At 40.0% G+C, this 16,990-nt stretch overlaps 1 protein-coding gene across 1 annotated transcript; it reads left to right on the top strand.

The window, feature by feature from the left end:
* The first annotated feature begins 6 nt into the window (after nucleotides 1-6).
* CDV3 (CDV3 homolog) lies at nucleotides 7-12,473 on the top strand. The gene is given in 6 exon segments (XM_039703231.1): nucleotides 7-364; nucleotides 1,935-1,944; nucleotides 2,629-2,708; nucleotides 4,980-5,122; nucleotides 6,169-6,331; nucleotides 7,377-12,473. Coding segments are annotated over 6 exon segments (765 nt in total). The 5' UTR covers nucleotides 7-122; the 3' UTR covers nucleotides 7,504-12,473.
* The last annotated feature ends 4,517 nt before the right edge of the window (nucleotides 12,474-16,990 follow it).

Genomic DNA, 16,990 nt, shown 5'->3' with positions numbered 1-16,990 from the left:
GAACCGCCGCCGCAGCAGCAGCCGCAGCCGGGCGGCCGCGCTCGCCGAGCAGCGGGAGGGCCGCGCCGCTCACCTCTCAGCCCGGGCCGCCGCTGCCCTCCTGTCCCCGCCCGGCCGCCGCCATGGCGGAGACCGAGGAGCGGAGCCTGGACGACTTCTTCGCCAAGCGGGACAAGAAGAAGCGGAAGGAGAAGAGCAGCCGAAGTGCCGCCGCCGCCTCTAGCGCTTCCAACGCCGGCTCCAACGCGGCGGGCGCGGCCGCGGGCACCCCGCGACCCACTGACCCGGCCCCGCCCCGGGCCCGCCGGGCGGGCGCTGCCGCCTCCTCTGGCCCTGCTGCGGGCTGGGGGAGCCTTGGACGGCTGTCCTTGCCCTGGGGGAGGCGAGAAAGCGGCGCCCCTTCCCGCTGTGCCGCTGCGGCTCAGCCCGGCGCTCCCTCCGAGGTTTCGGGTGTTGCGGCCGGAAGCGGAGGTTTGCGTCGGGTGCCACCTGGGGCTGTGCAGCGTGGCGTGCGGACCTTGGCGATAAGATTTCCCCAGAGTCCGCCGAGCTCGGTGCCTCGTTGCCAGGCAGCATTTTGCTGCCAAAGGGGTTTTTTTTGGGGTTTTGGGGTTTTTTTGGTGTTTTTTTTTGTTTTTTTTTTTTTTTTTTTTTTTTTTTTTTTTTTTTTTTTTTTTTATTTTTTATTTTTGGTAGCGTATTACAGTGAAATGATGAGAATGCAGGAGAAGCTTAAATGTCCGTAGCCGACTTAGTAGTAGCTCTCTTGTTTCTTCCTCCCCCCTTGTTCTTCCTGTCAACAATATGGTCACTGAAGTAATGGAATTTAAACCAAAAGTTGTTATGAGAGCTCTGATGTTGTATATTTGTAAACGAATTTTGAGAGAGACTCTACTGTTTCCTGATGGTTTTTAAATTGTGGAGCTTGACACGTGCAGTACGTTTGTTATATATTTGTCTGCTGTAGACCAGACAAATAGGACCTAAAAAATTACTTGTGCCTTTTGTCTCTATTTCTAGTTTGGTTTTTTTGTCTCTTGGTATTGTTTTCCTTTGGAGGCTTCCATATGTAGTAATCTGAGGATGTGTTCCCTGTCTTACGGCTACGAATTGAATCTTTATCCCTATAACATTATACTCTCAGAGTATAAAAAGATGGCTTGTGAAAGGGTTTTTGGAAGTTAGATACTTGCTTCCTTCATGCCTATTTAGAGGATCAGTGATTTCAGGATATTGTCTTCTTGTGCTCGATTGATACAGGAGCTCTGATGCTGTTTATTTCAAAATTAATTTTAAGAAATACTCTCCAGTTTCCTATTGTTGTTTCACCTGGGGAGCTTGACACGTGCAGTAGCTTTCTAAGTAGATCAAGGTCAGTGCTAATCTTTCAGCTGTTCTGCTCACTTGCTTGCAAAATATCTGGCTTTGACTGAAGCTAGTACTTGGATTAGAAACAAAAGTCATTAAATGTGAAAGGTATGCTAGCTTGGAAACGAATGTTTCCATGGAGATGGGGATTTAAGAAATCTAAAAGATTTTAGAACTGTGGACTGCTGCTCTTCCAGAAGACAGAATCTTCAGCAGACAGTGCAGTTAACATGAGGTCACTTCCTACTTCTGCTGTTACTCTAAAGCAGGTCAGAGTTTTTCTGGTGGAGATTGACTGTGTAGGAGATCCCACCACAGGGCTCTGAAAGCAGCTTTATTCCCAGCTGTTCAGTGCAAAGGGGGCTGTACCTTGGCAGACCTTGCTCACAAGGATCTCCTATTTGGAGGAATATAACTGCATTTCACATAGAGTGTAAGAATTGGGTAAATTGCTAATTAGGCTGTGTGTGTCTTAAAGCTGGGGCTGGGAACATGGGAGCACTGCTTTTCTCTTCTGGTCCATTTTTGGTCTACCTTAATAATCCCAGAACCTCCTGGTGACACAGTAGGACAAAAGTCCCTCTTTTCCCAAACAGACTCCCATTTTAAAACCCTCAAGTGGTTCTCTTGAAAGATACACATATTTTGTGTACTAAGGTTGCTGTGGTCTTGAAGCTGACCTTCCTACTGTTACAAAAATACTGCTTAGGAAACAAGGCTGTAAATGTGGTTGTGAATGTGAAAAAGTCAAATGTACCATTATTAATCTTTGTCATAAATCCACTGTAAGCTATTCCAAATGTTCTTTTTTGTTTGGCTCATGAAACAGGTAATGGAAAAGTGAATTTAAAGCTTTGTGTGCATTCAGGCTGTTGTAAAAGCCTACTGTTAGTGAAAGGGAGAGATCTTGCTCTTGTGTTGCCCTGGTCATGACTGCACGGTCGTGTTCCATACTTTGTTGTTCCTTGATTTCCTGATGTGTTTTGGCTGAGGTGATGTGGTTTTCTTTGCTTGAATGAGTTTTTGCTGGGGCATTTCTTAGCTGTTCTGGTGAGTTAAAGTCAGCTCTCAGGTGCATCCCAGGTGACACACAGTAATTTAGGGGATGCTCCCCTCTTGGCAGCGAGTCACACAGTTTGGTTTCTCCTGGAACTGTACCTTCACCCTCAGATTTTTTCTTTTTGTATTATCTTAGTTATGTTCTTCTTCTCTACTTCATTTACAGAGAAAGTGACAACTTCTATTTTTCTCTTCTTACAGGAAGAGGATGATTGGAAGGAGTTTGAACAAAAGGAAGAAATTGATTATAGTGGTCTTAGAGTTTAGTCCATGCAAATAAGGTACTACTTTTTCTTTTTCTTTTTTTTTTTTTTTTGCTTCAGTATAATCCTTACCAGTGTCTAAAAAGGATGAGTTTTTTTTCTACAGAGCTGCTTTCGTGGAGTCCAGTTAAAGAGAGGTTTGATATGTTTCTCATAGTACACAAGTTTGCTACTGGGTAATTTAACTTTGACTAGTCTCTGCCAATGTTCTCTTTATTTTCTAAATCTCTGTTCATACTCAGCAAATCTGTCTATTTTGTTTGAGACTCAGGATTTTTAATAAAAAATGCTTAACATTCTGCTCTATAAAGATAGTCAAGTAGGAATTTCTCAGAGTAGTGTAGGATAGTAATTCCCACTGAATCATTTGACTGCTGTAAGAGTGTCTAACTCAGTCTACTCAGCATCTTCAGTTGGGGAGCAGATTCCTGAACCATTGCACTTGAATTTCAAAAAAACAAAAATACAGTTGGTAAAAGTAGTGTCCCACGATAATATTCCAGGGGATTTATGAATCTAATTCATGATTCCTTCTTTGATTTTTTTCATTAGACTTTTCCTGTTGTCTGTACAGTTGGTAAAAGTAGTGTCCCACGATAATATTCCAGGGGATTTATGAATCTAATTCACGATTCCTTGTTTGATTTTTTCGTTAGACTTTTCCTGTTGTCTAGTGGAAAGTAAGTCTACTTATGTCTGTCCTGGTTAAACAAACCTTTTCATCAGGCCAGAAAAGGGGTTTTTATTGCTTCAGTCGTAGACTGAGAATGTCAGATAATCCTTGTTGTCCAGGTATGGATGTTCACAATAATGTCATCTTAAAATCAGCCTACCTGTAACCAGTACAATAGATGCTTTCTTCACTATTTGAGCAGGTCTGATGTTTCTGGAATTAGTTACTCTTTTGGATCATAGCATTTCCCCCACTCCCTTCAGTTAACTAGTCCTTTGGGCCATTTGCATGAATTTGTCCCACAAGCTGTCCATGGCACTGAAGCATCACAGTGGATAATCACATGTCTGATTGGACAACCAGTGAGCTGCAGCTTCACTGGCTGCTGGTGCTGCTTGACTGAAAAGCCTTGACTTTGGTTTTCCAGACAAAGGCCAGCATTCCAAATACTTTTCATACTGTGGCAGATTTTCAGGCATGTGGAAGTTTTTGCCGCAGGATTTTGTAACCATTCAATTAATGGATTCAAGGGAAGAGTGGAGAAGTAAATGGAAGAAAAACCCACTAGAGGTTATAAATTATCCATCTTTGGAGGTCTCTGACGAAACAAAGATACAGAGTGTCTGGTGGGGCTGGGATGCTCCCTGTGCTTGCTCTGTTGTAGTTAAGTCTGTAGACAATGCTTCTGACTATCATGTAAAATCAGGTGTTTGTGCCCTTGGGCCACCTTACTATGGTGTTGCTATGTTTGGATGAGCAGTGAAAGGCCATTTACAGGCATTTCTTTTCTGTTCTCTGACCAATACTTACACAGAAAGCTTACACAGATATTTGGTGTATTATAAACTTCTGAATTCACACGTTGCTGCTGTTTAAATCAGTGTCTTGATTCTTTTCTACAGCCTCACCCTCCACATCTGTCCTACTTTACCACACAGCTTTCTGTAGTAGCTTTGGCCAGCAAATGATTTTGTGTGTCTGACTACATCTATGCAAAATAAAATACAGCCGAGCTTTTGCATTGGGTCTGTCTTTGGAAAAATTACATTTTTTTGTCTCGTGCGCTTTTTTTTTTTTTGGCCAGCTTTAAGAAAAGAGACGAGTTTATTTGTGGATTGTATATTACCCATACATATAAGGGTGTTTCTTAGGTGGTTGTGGTTATAGGAAAAGTGAGCTCAGGACTTGCTTTCTTTCAGCACTACTCCACTATTTCTTCCTCTTGACTGAAGCATTTTATGGAAGCTGGACTTGTAGACCTTTCCTGCTTTATCTTGTCATTCCTTCCAAATGCATGAGTGTGTTAGTAAGAAAAAAGCCTTTCTGCTTAAAATCAGACGCCAATTTCTTTGATCATTTTGTTCAAGTTGAATTATTTTAAATTATTATCCCTTTAGGAGCATTTTTTCTTTTTCAGTTGCCAAGTTATATAGCAGCATGCCAGAAGTTGTTCAGATGGAATTGCTAGTACAGTGATTACAGGACTAATGTAGTCTAGTTTAATTTAGTATCTTCAGCATGGCAGCCATGAAATCTTGTCTTACGAAGATTGTGTAACCTCTGGCAAATCTTAAACCTCTGTTTATATGGTGCTACTGATCGTTTTTCTCTTACAGTGAAAAAGAAGATGATGAAAGTGAAAAAAGAGAAGAACCTGGTGACAGTTGGGAAGAGACTGGTAGTGGTGGTAGTGTAGACAGATCATCTGGTCCTTGGAACAAGTCAGCTCCTGCACCAGCCCCTGTCGTTGAACCAATTGGTAAATTAAACTCGGATTTGTTTGGTTTTTTTCCAATCAGAACTGCATCAGGTTGAATTAAGCTGCTCAGTGGGTAAAGCTCAAGGAGCAGCTCCTGTTCAGGCACCCTTTAGTGAACTAATGGCTGTTTTGGCATGCCAGCCATCAAGGAAAACTTTGTGTCAAGGGATCTGAGGAACAGAATTGAATTTAAAGTATCTGTCAGATACTTTAAAACACATGTGGAGGGGTTGTTTTATTTCCAGATTCAAAATGGGGGGAAGCAGTTTGTCTTCACAGGACATCCCTCTGTTCTGCAGTGTGTAAAATATCTGTTGGATGCATTTCTGTTGATCTAAAAATGCTGCTTTACCACTTCAGTGGATGCTCAGCCCGTATCTGATCTATTGTGGCCATTAGTAGCACACTTTTCAAATCAGTTCTTAAAATGTTGAGAACATGACATTGCAAAATTGATTCTTTTAACTAGGATAGGATTCAGTTTTTTTATTAAGTACAGTTTATTAACATCAGTGGAGATAAACTACTTCGTCATCCTCTGAGTTCAGAATATACTTTTCCACTGAGAAATTAATTGAAAAATAGCCTATGTGCTTTCTTGTTTGTAAAGGAGGTAAACCTAATTAGTGTTATTTCATCTTAGTTTGCACTTAAGGTGAAAATCTGTTTGGGCAGTCCCTTTTGCATCTGGAGAGGTGTTTTAAATAAGATTTGGCATCTATATAATTATGTGTTTAGATCTGTTTTAAATGTGTTTAAATTGTTGCTAATAAATTGCAAATGAGAAACATGAAGTCCTCGTTAGTAGTTCTGATTCCCTAAACTTGGAGAGACAATACTGTGGAGTCCTGTTTCAATTCGACTGCGTGTAGGTTAAGTTAGGTGATTTCCTGCCTTGTCTAAAACTTGCTTCCAAAACTTAAAAGGTGGAAAAACATACTTGTAAGGTTCTTTTCATTTCTTCTTTGTGGAGTTTAGTTTGTGTGTTGGTTGTTTTGGGTTCTTTTCATCTAGTTCTCGTGTGTGAATCTTGTGGTTTTTCGTAGTTACAGAAACTCCAGAACCGGTGCAGACGGGTGGCGTGTACCGGCCGCCAGGCGCCAGGGAAGGCGGGCGGCCACGGAGAGCGCAGCAGGGACCACCAGAGATCTACAGTGACACGCAGTTCCCCTCGCTGCAGTCCACCGCCAAGCTCGTAGACAGCCGAAAGTAAGTGCATTCCACTGCTTCCCCAAGAGACTTCTAGCTGCCTCCTCTAAGTTCTTACCTTGTCCTAGTGCTTAAGCCTGAATCTTTCCATAGAGGAAAGAAATAACGAAGGGGTGATAAATATGTTGTCCATCTCTGTTCCTGTGAAATAACTTTCATAGGATGTAGCCCAGTGAGACAGCCAAGCAAGACTGCCAGTTGTGTTCTTTGACAGCTGAAGGATTTCTCTGAATATTTCTGCTATTGACAGCATCTGCTTCCCTCAGACACTAGACTAGCCATGTTGAGGCTCTGTATTACTTCCTTCAGCAGATAGATGTAGAAGTCCTGAGCTTGCAGCCTTCTTGTTAGAGATGTGGAAGTGGTTTAACTGGAGGAGTGCAGTGTCACTACAAATCAATACACTTGCTGTCTGAGCTGTGATTTACAGAGATGAGCTCCCCCAGTTTTGCTGAAATGTTTTGTATAATGTGGTGCTGAAGACTTCAGTCTCGCCCTATCTTTCAGTCCTGATCTTTCTATAACTGTATTCCCAGTAGAGGAGATGGCTAGGCCAATACCTAATTCACTTGGGAGATTTGGGGTGGTTTTTTATTATTGGGGTTTTTTTCTCTCTTGCTTGCTATGTTAGTGTTTAATACAACTTAGGAGAAGCTTTGTTTCCTCTGGGTATTTTTTTGGTGTAGCAAAGGAGACATGCTGTTATTCATGCTTTGTGATTTGAATGGTGCAAATTGAGCAAAGATGAAATTTTGAATGAGCATTCTAGAAAATTATTTCTGCTTTCTAGAACCTATTTTTCATTAATGCACTTAAATTTACTTTGGGAATGTTAATGTAAGCTGTACTGGGTGATGAGCTTAATTTGGAGATAAGGTTTTAAAAGATTTTCTTGGGAATGTTTAGGTGTTCTGTTAAACTCTAGATCTTAGTCTTTGTTCTGTGTTCCTAATGTTTGTGTTGGGATGGGGTGGAAATGGACTAGAAATTCACAATTCACAAATTAGTGACAAGATATTTACTGATTACATTTATTTTCCCATAGGGATAAAGAAATGGAGAAGAGCTTTGAAGTAGTAAAATACAAAACTAGAGGTAGGGATGAGGTCTCAAAAAACCAGGCACTTAAACTTCAGCTAGACAACCAGTATGCTGTGCTTGGGGATCAGTAGAGCTGCACACACATTACAATTAAGGAATGCTTTTTTGGTAACCCTTCTACTAAGGTAACTAAACTACAGCTAACAGCTATGATGAACGTGCCACCTTATTTCTGCTGGATCTACTGCAGCAAGTGCAGACTGCTTTGACATAAGTGATTGGTTCTCCTGCACTATGGAAGCATAATATGTTGCAACTTCTCCATTGGATATGGGGCAAATTAATGTAAATGATTGAACAAGAGTCATCAGTGTGCTTTAATTGCTCAGAAAGATACCTACAGCCAGTGGTCATTTCAAAATCTTTTTATGTTCAGATACTGAGCCTTCGTAAAGGTTGACTACCTCAGACTTGATGCACTCATTGTGGACACCATGTGGATCACAACTTCTGGAAGAGAAGGTTACAGCTGTTTTAGTGGCCATCTGAAACTTGAAACCAGCTCTACTGGATTCCTGTCAGAAATCCTGCAGAAGTCAGCCATTTGGTTCCAATTTGCTATAACAAAGATTTAAGTGACCTTAATGACAAACCTGATCGTTCCCCTTCTGAGGAATCCTGTCACGTGTAGCCATAGCCTGCTAGAGACTTCTGGAGCGTCCCATACCACTCACATTATCCAAGTACAACAGAGCTGTAGTTTGTTTACCTTTCTAGAGTGCTGTACGGAAGTAACTGCAAAACAAATTAAAACTCATTCAGTATCAGATTTGAGGAATGATGGGTTTGAATGGTTTGTTTGCATTAGCCATTTTCTAAGTTGTCTGTTTTTTTTTTCTATTATCCACAAAAGAAATGCCTGCCTTGTTTCTGATATCAATTTGCAGTATATTTAAATAATGGTAAAATGTTGTAGTGAAATAGGGTTTTATTTTGGTTTTTGTCATGAGGTTTGACTTTCTCACCCTAAAGCACTAAGAGTTTTGATTTGACACAGAGGTATCCAGACTCCAATTACAGTTTTCAGAATTTGTTCTTTAATAATAAGACATGTGGCAGTAGCGATGCTAGATAAAAACTGTCTTCTGTCAAAAACAATTACTTGTTTTTTGAGGAGTGATGCTTATTTGATAAACAGAATAACTTAATATACAGAGAGATGACTAAAGCTGGTAAGCCTGATTTGTTTGGCTACTTCTGTGAAGCGTGCAGCTGTCTGAGGCAGCAGTCCTCCAAATATAACTCATAAATGGTGTTTATTCACAGTAAGAAAGTTTAGTAATGATGGAAGGCAGTAACTTGGTAAAGTTACTTAATTTAGTGTAAGTAGGCAAAATGGCACTGGTACACGAGGAATATAGGACATTGCTGTAACTGTTTCAGTGAACCAAACCTGTCAAGTACCAGACGTGTTCTGCTGTAACTGTTTTTCTCTTCTCTGAATTTTTACACCAGAAGCAAAATGAAGTACAATAGTGGTGTGCTCCAGTGTTGAGGTTTCTCAGAGTAAATGCCAAAAAATAGACCCAACATCCATAAGTGTTGCCAATGGCAAGAAAAACAAGGGAACAAAACAAAGCTTGCTTACGTGTGTCAGAGTACTGTGTATGTGCAGAAGATAAGGATAGTTCAGGAATCACCCGGTTGGGTTCCCTTTGACTAACTGCTGACTTGCTTTAAATTTACTTCTCTGAGGTCAATGCAGATTTTGGTGTTGACTTCAGTGGGGCTGGGGTTTCACCTGGTTCTTTTGAGCACAGACTAAAACTGGCCTTGCCCTTGCAGAGTTAACTGTCCATAAAAATTCTGCTAGAAGCTGCTATTAAAGAGATGGCTCAAGAGACTATTCCTAAAGTTGGACACTTCATTTGGAAACAAAACCCCACTGAAAGACTGCTACCAATACCTTGGACTCTGAGCCATGTATCTTCCTTGAAAATCCATTGTTGCCAGCAAAAGTGTTGTTGTCACAATATCTGTGGAATTCATGGTAAATGGACATGTCACTTGATGGGGTAGAGATGTGAAGTCTTATGCTTTTCCTGATGCTCTAAAGAGATTGCAATCACTAATGCACATGAGTAGAGTTTTAGTCTCCTTTGTGAAGGGTAGATGAGACTGTCCATTGTACCACCTTTATCTGAGGTTTTTGGGCATGAATCCTGGCAGTTTAAGAAAACCCTGTAAAAGTTTCAAATCAAATAAAATGGAAATATACATGGATTCTGGAGTCTAGTGAGTCTTTACATTTTAGTTTGAGCTCATGGCTGTACAATGAGGACAGAGAGCATTTGGATCTCTTCAGGGATAGCTCTTGGAGCGGACAGTTGTCCTTACAGTCAGGTGGGCTCTGTTTCAGAGCTTATAGCAGTGAATATCAATAAAACTCTTATTTATACATAGAAGTTTAGTTTCTTCTTGGCACAGTGGTCTTCTTGCTCCCACCACAGAGGACTGGTTTGAGATTGTGAGTTGAGTATGAATGAAGCTTTGATTTGCTTTTCACTTAAAGGTACTTCTACTAAATTAAAGAATGGGGAAAAAAACTGCAACCTCTGCATGGCTGCTATCACTGGAGCCCATTGGGTACTGATAACTAAAGGTGTTCCTTTGGGGGCTTCTCTCAAGCATATCATTCCAGTTTCTTTCTGGAGGCATAAGGAAAAATAAAAAATCAAAAATCAGCATATTTCCATAGTACAGAACATTACAGTGTTTTAAAAGAAGCGTTTCTTGTGTTAAGTATAGCTGCCAGCAGCTATCAAAATGCCAATTGTCAGTATCTGCCTTGTAATTGCTCTGCATGCCTGAAATTTTGAGTCAGTTCCCTGCAGAAGCTCAGTACACTTTGGAGACTCTTGAAGTCCAACGTTATCCTGGTTTTTTGTTGCTTTCATTCGAGTCATGCAAAGAATGTCCTTTTCATTCCTTCAAAATGTTTGTTGAAGGCTTATTCCATAAATGAAGGGTTGTCAGTTGTAGAAGTGAGATTCTTGATGCCAGTCCATATAATGGAGTTGTGTGCTGCTTCAGGGACTCCCTGGCATGTGACATGCTTTTTTCGTGGGATGCTTGTTAATTCCCAGTTTAAAGGTTCTGTTTTACTTTGGCTTACAATAAAACATAGCCATACAGTTACCAATTTGCTGGTAGAACATGGACATGTCCAGTGCTTACTGGGAAAAGAACAGTTTGGATTTGTGTTTCTCAGTGATAGTCTGTACTTAAGGATGTTCAAATGCTAAAAACCAGGTAATTTTAATAAAGTTGGACTTCCCAAATGCCTACTGTAGGTATCTGGAATATGTATTTACTTGAGCTGATGATAAATATAGGAGAGGATTAGTTTTGCCCCTGCCCTTCTCTCCCAGTTTAGCTGTGTCATGTTCAATCATATTCACAAGTGAAGAGGAATTGACAATTAAAAGGGACTGCGTCCTGTACAAAACTACTTCAGTTTTGGTTTTGTGGCTGGCTTTACCAGTCATGTCCACAGTAACCTAGATGAATTTTTAATGGTAGCAGTTGTGCTAGAGGCCTCACACCACAGGGAAGAGGGCTTTTGGTATTTGACTGCATGTGCCAGCTCTTGGAAACTTTGACCACACCATGGCTGAGACCCCTGTGTTCAGGTCAAGTAAACACAATATAAATTCAATTGGGCTGCACATCTTTGAAGTTTGCTTATCTGAGCTTTTGCAATAGTTGTAGCTTTTTGCCTTTCTAATTTCTGCCTGTTTGAGCAGTTTTAAACTTTCTTGTGGTTTTCTTTTAAATACCCTAACTAAAATGGAGCAGGAATTAATAGGGCTTCATGTGCTTAAATAAGGTTGCTTACTTACAAGGTAGTAATATTATTCTCTGCAATATTGACATGGTCAGAAATTTATACCTCATTGGCCCAAGAAGTTAAATTATTCCAAAACCACCTTGAATACTATATAATCTTTATGAACAGCCATGATCCAGGTTTTGTTGCTGGACTGTAACTTTGTTCCCAAATTCTCTCTCCCTGTTTTCAACTTTTAATGTTACAACTTGTTTTTAATGTTAAATAGGGGCTTTTATGAAGCAGTATAAGAAAAGAATAAGTGTACTCAAACTTCAGGTATCTGAATTAGGTATGTACAGAGGGGGTGAAATTTGACATATATTTGCAGATAAACTCCAGAAGAAGTTAAAAAGACAGTTTGTCTTTACTGAGGTTAATACAAGAGCCTCAAAGCTCTAGGAGTTGGAGGAAGAAGTGACAGCAGAAAACAGAACTGAGGAGTCTAAGTCATTACAATTGTGTATCTAAAGTTTGGCTTCTCAGGAATCACCTGTAATTCTGCTGTGTTCTGTTTGAAGTGAAATAAAGCAGAAAGGAAGATAAATAAATTAGGGAGAGTGGAAATTATGCAAATAAAACACGGGTGCTATATGAAGAGAGGGATTAGGAGGGCTGTTTTCTAAATGACAGCTTTAAGTGCATAGCCTGAGGGAGTGGAGTGTCAGATGTTGGATAGTACAAGTGCTGTGTGGGTAGGCACTGCTTGAACATGTGACAGATTCATCTGACTTTAAATCAGCAAAACTGTTTAAAGTTCAATACTTGGGGAAGGCAGCACATTTTATTTCTTCCTTTCAATGAATTGGGAGAATGGGCTCAGAGAGAAGGTAGGATTTTGCATTAGTATGAAGCTGACCCATTGCCTAAAGAGAAAACTGAGGACAAATTTCAAGATGGTTCAACAATCCTCTTAGGAAATAAATTGTGTATTTAAGAAAATTATTTTTCACTTCTACATGATTAAAGGCTGAGACATTGTTTCAAATAGCTATGAAGACTTTTCTTTTTTTATGAAGTAGCTTCTAAATGGTACATACATCATGGATTTCTCTTCAGTTGCTTAAGAGTATGTGTTGATGCAGCAAGGTTAATGAAGTTCAGTGTTCACTTCAGCGAAGTTCTGCATAGCCAGAATACAAATACTAAAAACATATCACAGTATTAATGAGTCACCAGGAAAAGCAGTGTGTCTGGAATATTGGATTGGAAAGTATCATCTAAAAGAACTGTGTGCACTGAAAAGAAGCCAAGCCCATTTCTGAGCAAGAGCATGGGAAGCATGGGACCAAGAGAGTGGGATCTGGCCTAGGTTTTCTACTGAGCTGCTATGTTCAAATAATTTAGTTTCACTTTGCCTCAGTTTCCCCAGCTGTACCAAAATAACCAACAACCTACCTCACAGGGATGTTGTGAGGCCAAAGCTGTTCTTTGTCAAGGGCTGGGGCTGATGGAAGGTTCTACAGAGGACTAAAAATCTTTATTAAAATTAGCTTTTATTATAGTATTTTAATACTACTTTGGCAAAGGCTTATTTCTATGGAATGTAATGTATGTCCTATTTAAGTATTATGTAATTTGACTTATTTTAGTATGTATGAGTAAGGAAAAAGTTCAGGCTGAGCACTCAACTGGTATTTCCTCTATTCAATTATCTGTGCAACCCAAATGGCATATTAATATGAGGTTATTTGTTTTTATGTGGATCATATTAAAATCAATATTGCTTTATTTTGTAAACCCCATGACTGAAATAAAATCCTGCTCACAGTTGATAGCCATTTCTTATAATGTGGCTGTTTTAAAGTTTGTTCAAATCATGTGAACCAGAAATGTTCACTCCTGATACTAAGGGGTATTTTGTCATAGGAATGTGTTTTTCTTCTCTCCATGTGTAAACACTTTTTCCTGCTCTTTATTTTTTCCCTTACTTAAGTTGAAGTGGCATGCAGATACAAGGGAAATAGGGAGAGAGAATAATCTTCAAAAATTGTAAAAGCTGGTATTAAGTCAAATTGTAGAGGAAATGAATGAACAAAAGGGAAATAGTTGGCCATGGAGGGGGTGTTATGAAATAAAGAGAAGAAACTATCAAAAACTTAGGTGTGAGTGGGATAAGCAGAATAGGTAAGAGGAAGGAATACAGATACAGCAGAGGCAATTACTGTACTTATTATCTGCTGATTTATCAGTTAGCTGCAGCTGAAGTAACATGAAGTAGTAACTTACAAATGCGCCTTTGTGTGCTTTTGCTGGTGATTTCAAGGTTCATTGCTCAGCTTTTACAATGGTGCTTCAAATAGAACCAGAGAACAACACTATGGTGGCCTGCATGCAGACAAATGAGAGCTCTGGTGGGTCCTGGACAGAGATAAGGCCTTCTCTTATTGACATTTTTATCATTGCAGCACCTCTAAGACAGTTGTTGTTGTGCATCAGCTGTGACAGTTCTCTGTCAGAAATGATTACTGTTAAATTTCAACAAACTGGCAGTTGCTTCAGAGAAAATGTTTAGCTAGCTGAATAATAAGCACTGAAGAACAAGGTGGGGTTTTTTGGAATACTTATGGTGAGGATGGTAATGAGTGAAATTAAGGTCCATATATGTATTGGTAGGTGATTAAAATGACTTTCAAGTATGTGTCTTACATGGTGGGAAGGAGAATTGCTTTTAAGATGTTTGTCATCTATCCCCCTATTAACAAATAAACTACCTTAGTTTTACTGTCCTTCCAGCTCCAAGGAGCTGCTTCTTCCATTCTCTTACCACTTTCCTGCCTTATTTTTCTAACATGTCACTTTTTTTAAGGTGCTGAAGAAACAGCAAATATTCATTATCACCACTAAGAGAAACAGATGCTGTAATATTTTTCTGTATTGTTCTGTCTTTAATACAGCCTAACAACTTATTCGCTTTCTTGACTGCAACTACACAGTGAGCAGATGTCTTCATCAAGCTGCCCCTGGTGATGCCTAGATCGTCCCCTTGAAAGATCACAACTAATTCAGACTCATGTCACAACTTCTACCAGAGCATGTATGAGTGGTTTGAAACCTTTCCAGTATTTATTGCCTTGGTTTTTCCTGTTGACAACTCACCTGCCCCTGATTTGCCAAATTTAGACTAATTTAGAATATCCTGTCAATCACCAGTAACTTCCATGGGGATCGGCTTTTGCCATTTGATGTACTGAAGTCTTCAGTATCATGTATATAATCCACTCTTCTGGCAGCGAGTAGCATGGCAAACTCTCACTAATTTTTGCTCAATCTGATGTTTTCTAGTTCCTTTTCATGTCTCCTATATTCTGTACTGAATTTCCATTCTAGCTCAGTTACAGCAATGAAGTCATCACATTACTTCCATCTGCTTTATTTCAAGTAACTTGCCTACGGAAAACCGTAGGCAAGTTAAAATATTGTCATAAGCTTCCTTTTTTAATTAAAACAAACCACTTATTTTGTATATCTTTCAGAGTATGTACAACCATAGCAAAGGGATTCAAACCATAAAAACTGGCTGATACAATAGAACAAATTTATTGAGAAAAAGACAAAATATGTGTATGGTCTCCCAGACCTTAAATTCACTGGTTTCAATGGAGTTATTTCGGTCACACAAAGTCAGTTTCATTAACATTTGATTTGAGATCAGAGATTTGGGATCATTTGGCATTTAGGTGTGACAGCCAGAATCAAGTGCCAGTGAACAAGCCCCATAGAAACTTGTTTTAAATTTCTGGATAATTCTTCTCTTTGTGCCAGAGATTAAGTAGATGCATTACTGTTACTCTCTGACCAGCACCACATGAGCTCAGCCATGCTCAATCTAATATACCTGGAGTAGTATTTAACTGGATATTGAAACTGCATTACAGTATTTGAAATGAAGCAACACTGGAGGGTAGGCTAAATCTCTGTGGTTTGTTTCATCTCTTCATTCTCATCATCTTGTGCTTTAAAGAGCATGGAGCTGTAAATGAAGTTGTCTTTAAGCACTGACTGCATTTCCCAGTCATGTTATGTTTACAGATACAAAGGATGTGTCATAAGGGCAGACTCAAGCCTGGTAGGATACACAGCCTGGCCCTTGAGAGCTGCATTACCTCAATTATCAGAGTACCACATCCTGGAGAGCAGCTGCCTTCCAGTACTAATGCTGATACCAGGTTGAGAACGATGTACCTTGGATGCTGCATCCAAGATCTGTATCTGTTAAGTGTTCTATTACAGCAGTACTCTGTCAAAAAACAGTCATGGCTGCTGGGAGTCCATTAAGTTGGCCAAGGGGAGTTGGGAGTTTTTTACTTTTTGAGGACGTGGGTGGGAAAACAGAGCCACTGAATCTGAAAGTTGTTAGAATGTAATACTTCATAGCCTCTCCCATGCCTCTGGAAGCCTCACCTCTGTTGGTACTCACCCAGGCCCTGTCTTGCCACTGTAGCTCTGTACTGTTACTTACTAACTGCCCAGTAACCTTCAGGACTGACAAGTTCTTTGACCGTGCACTGTGTCTCTACTCTGGGAACTGGGGAAAAAGGCAAAGTGGCTTTGGAAACTGGTATGACAGTGTTTTCTAGGTAATGGGCTCTGCTCACTGGTTTTCCTGGAACTCAAAACTCAGCAAAAATCTTTTGACCTTTCTTTGCCCTAGAGTATTCCCTCCTTGTTCTGTTCATCTACATTATTACCATGCCAAGGATTTCTTAGTAAGGTGCCTGAATTATTCACCACTTATTCAAAAAGCAGCAGGCAAGAATTCCTGAGTCTTGATCATGTTGCATTGTTTTTGTCAGGGCTGTAGTATCACAAACATTGCAAAACTGCCTAGCAAGTTAAGTATGGTTTCCTTGAAGAACTGAAACCTGGAGTCAGAGGCTACATGGGAGCTGAATTCCCACTGAATACAGCAAACGGGAGGCAGTAGCACTGTTCACAGTACAACACAGCTCAGCTATGGAAAGGAGTAGGATTACATGACTGGTAATGCTATAGCTTAAACAAAACTGTTACCTGGACAGCAGGATCTAGCCTAAAGCATTTTAATTTTTTTTTAATGAAGAGTATACTGAGGGAAGAATTGTAAGAGGATCCCTCTGTAAATCAAAAGGAAAAAAAAAAATCCCCGAATTTGTTTTCAATAATGTACCAGAATGCCTCAGCACCAGACTTAATGTGAAGAAATTAAGATAATTGTGGACTCAGTGTAGTACAAAAAAAAAAAAAAAATTATACTGTCTGGGGAAATGGTTGGCTGGGAGCCTATGGAGCACAGCAGAAACTGTTTCAGCAGAGCTCAATATGATCTGTTTCTGAGAATCCCTGTGTGGCCCCCACAGTTAACACAGGAACCTAATGGTGCCTGTATATTTATATATTTTTTTTGTGTTAATAGTCATAACTTAAGTTCAAAACCTGAACTATATATATTTTTGTCAGTAGTTTTGTTGTTTTTTTTTTACCCTGGTTTACCTATCATGGCTTCTGCATATGACAACTTCTAACTGTGCAGTGCACACACCTGTTGTCCTTTTGTCCCATGGTAGAGTAATGGTATTCAAACTGTGTAAAGCACTTTCATGATGTTTCCTGTGAAGAAAGCTGAAGAAAATAAATTTATCTTAACAGCACCAACTGAATTTCCATTTCCCAAGTCTGTCTTGCTTGTGTTGTGTTCCCCTGTGTGTGGCATACAGACAGCTGGATGTTCGAGGCCCAGAGCAGAAGAG

The sequence above is a fragment of the Passer montanus genome, unplaced genomic scaffold, assembly GCF_014805655.1.
Source record: "Passer montanus isolate IOZ18808 unplaced genomic scaffold, ASM1480565v1 scaffold10, whole genome shotgun sequence".
NCBI lineage: Eukaryota > Metazoa > Chordata > Aves > Passeriformes > Passeridae > Passer > Passer montanus.
The sequence above is the reverse complement of the archived record's forward strand: the minus strand, read 5'-3'. Positions and strand labels throughout refer to the sequence as shown.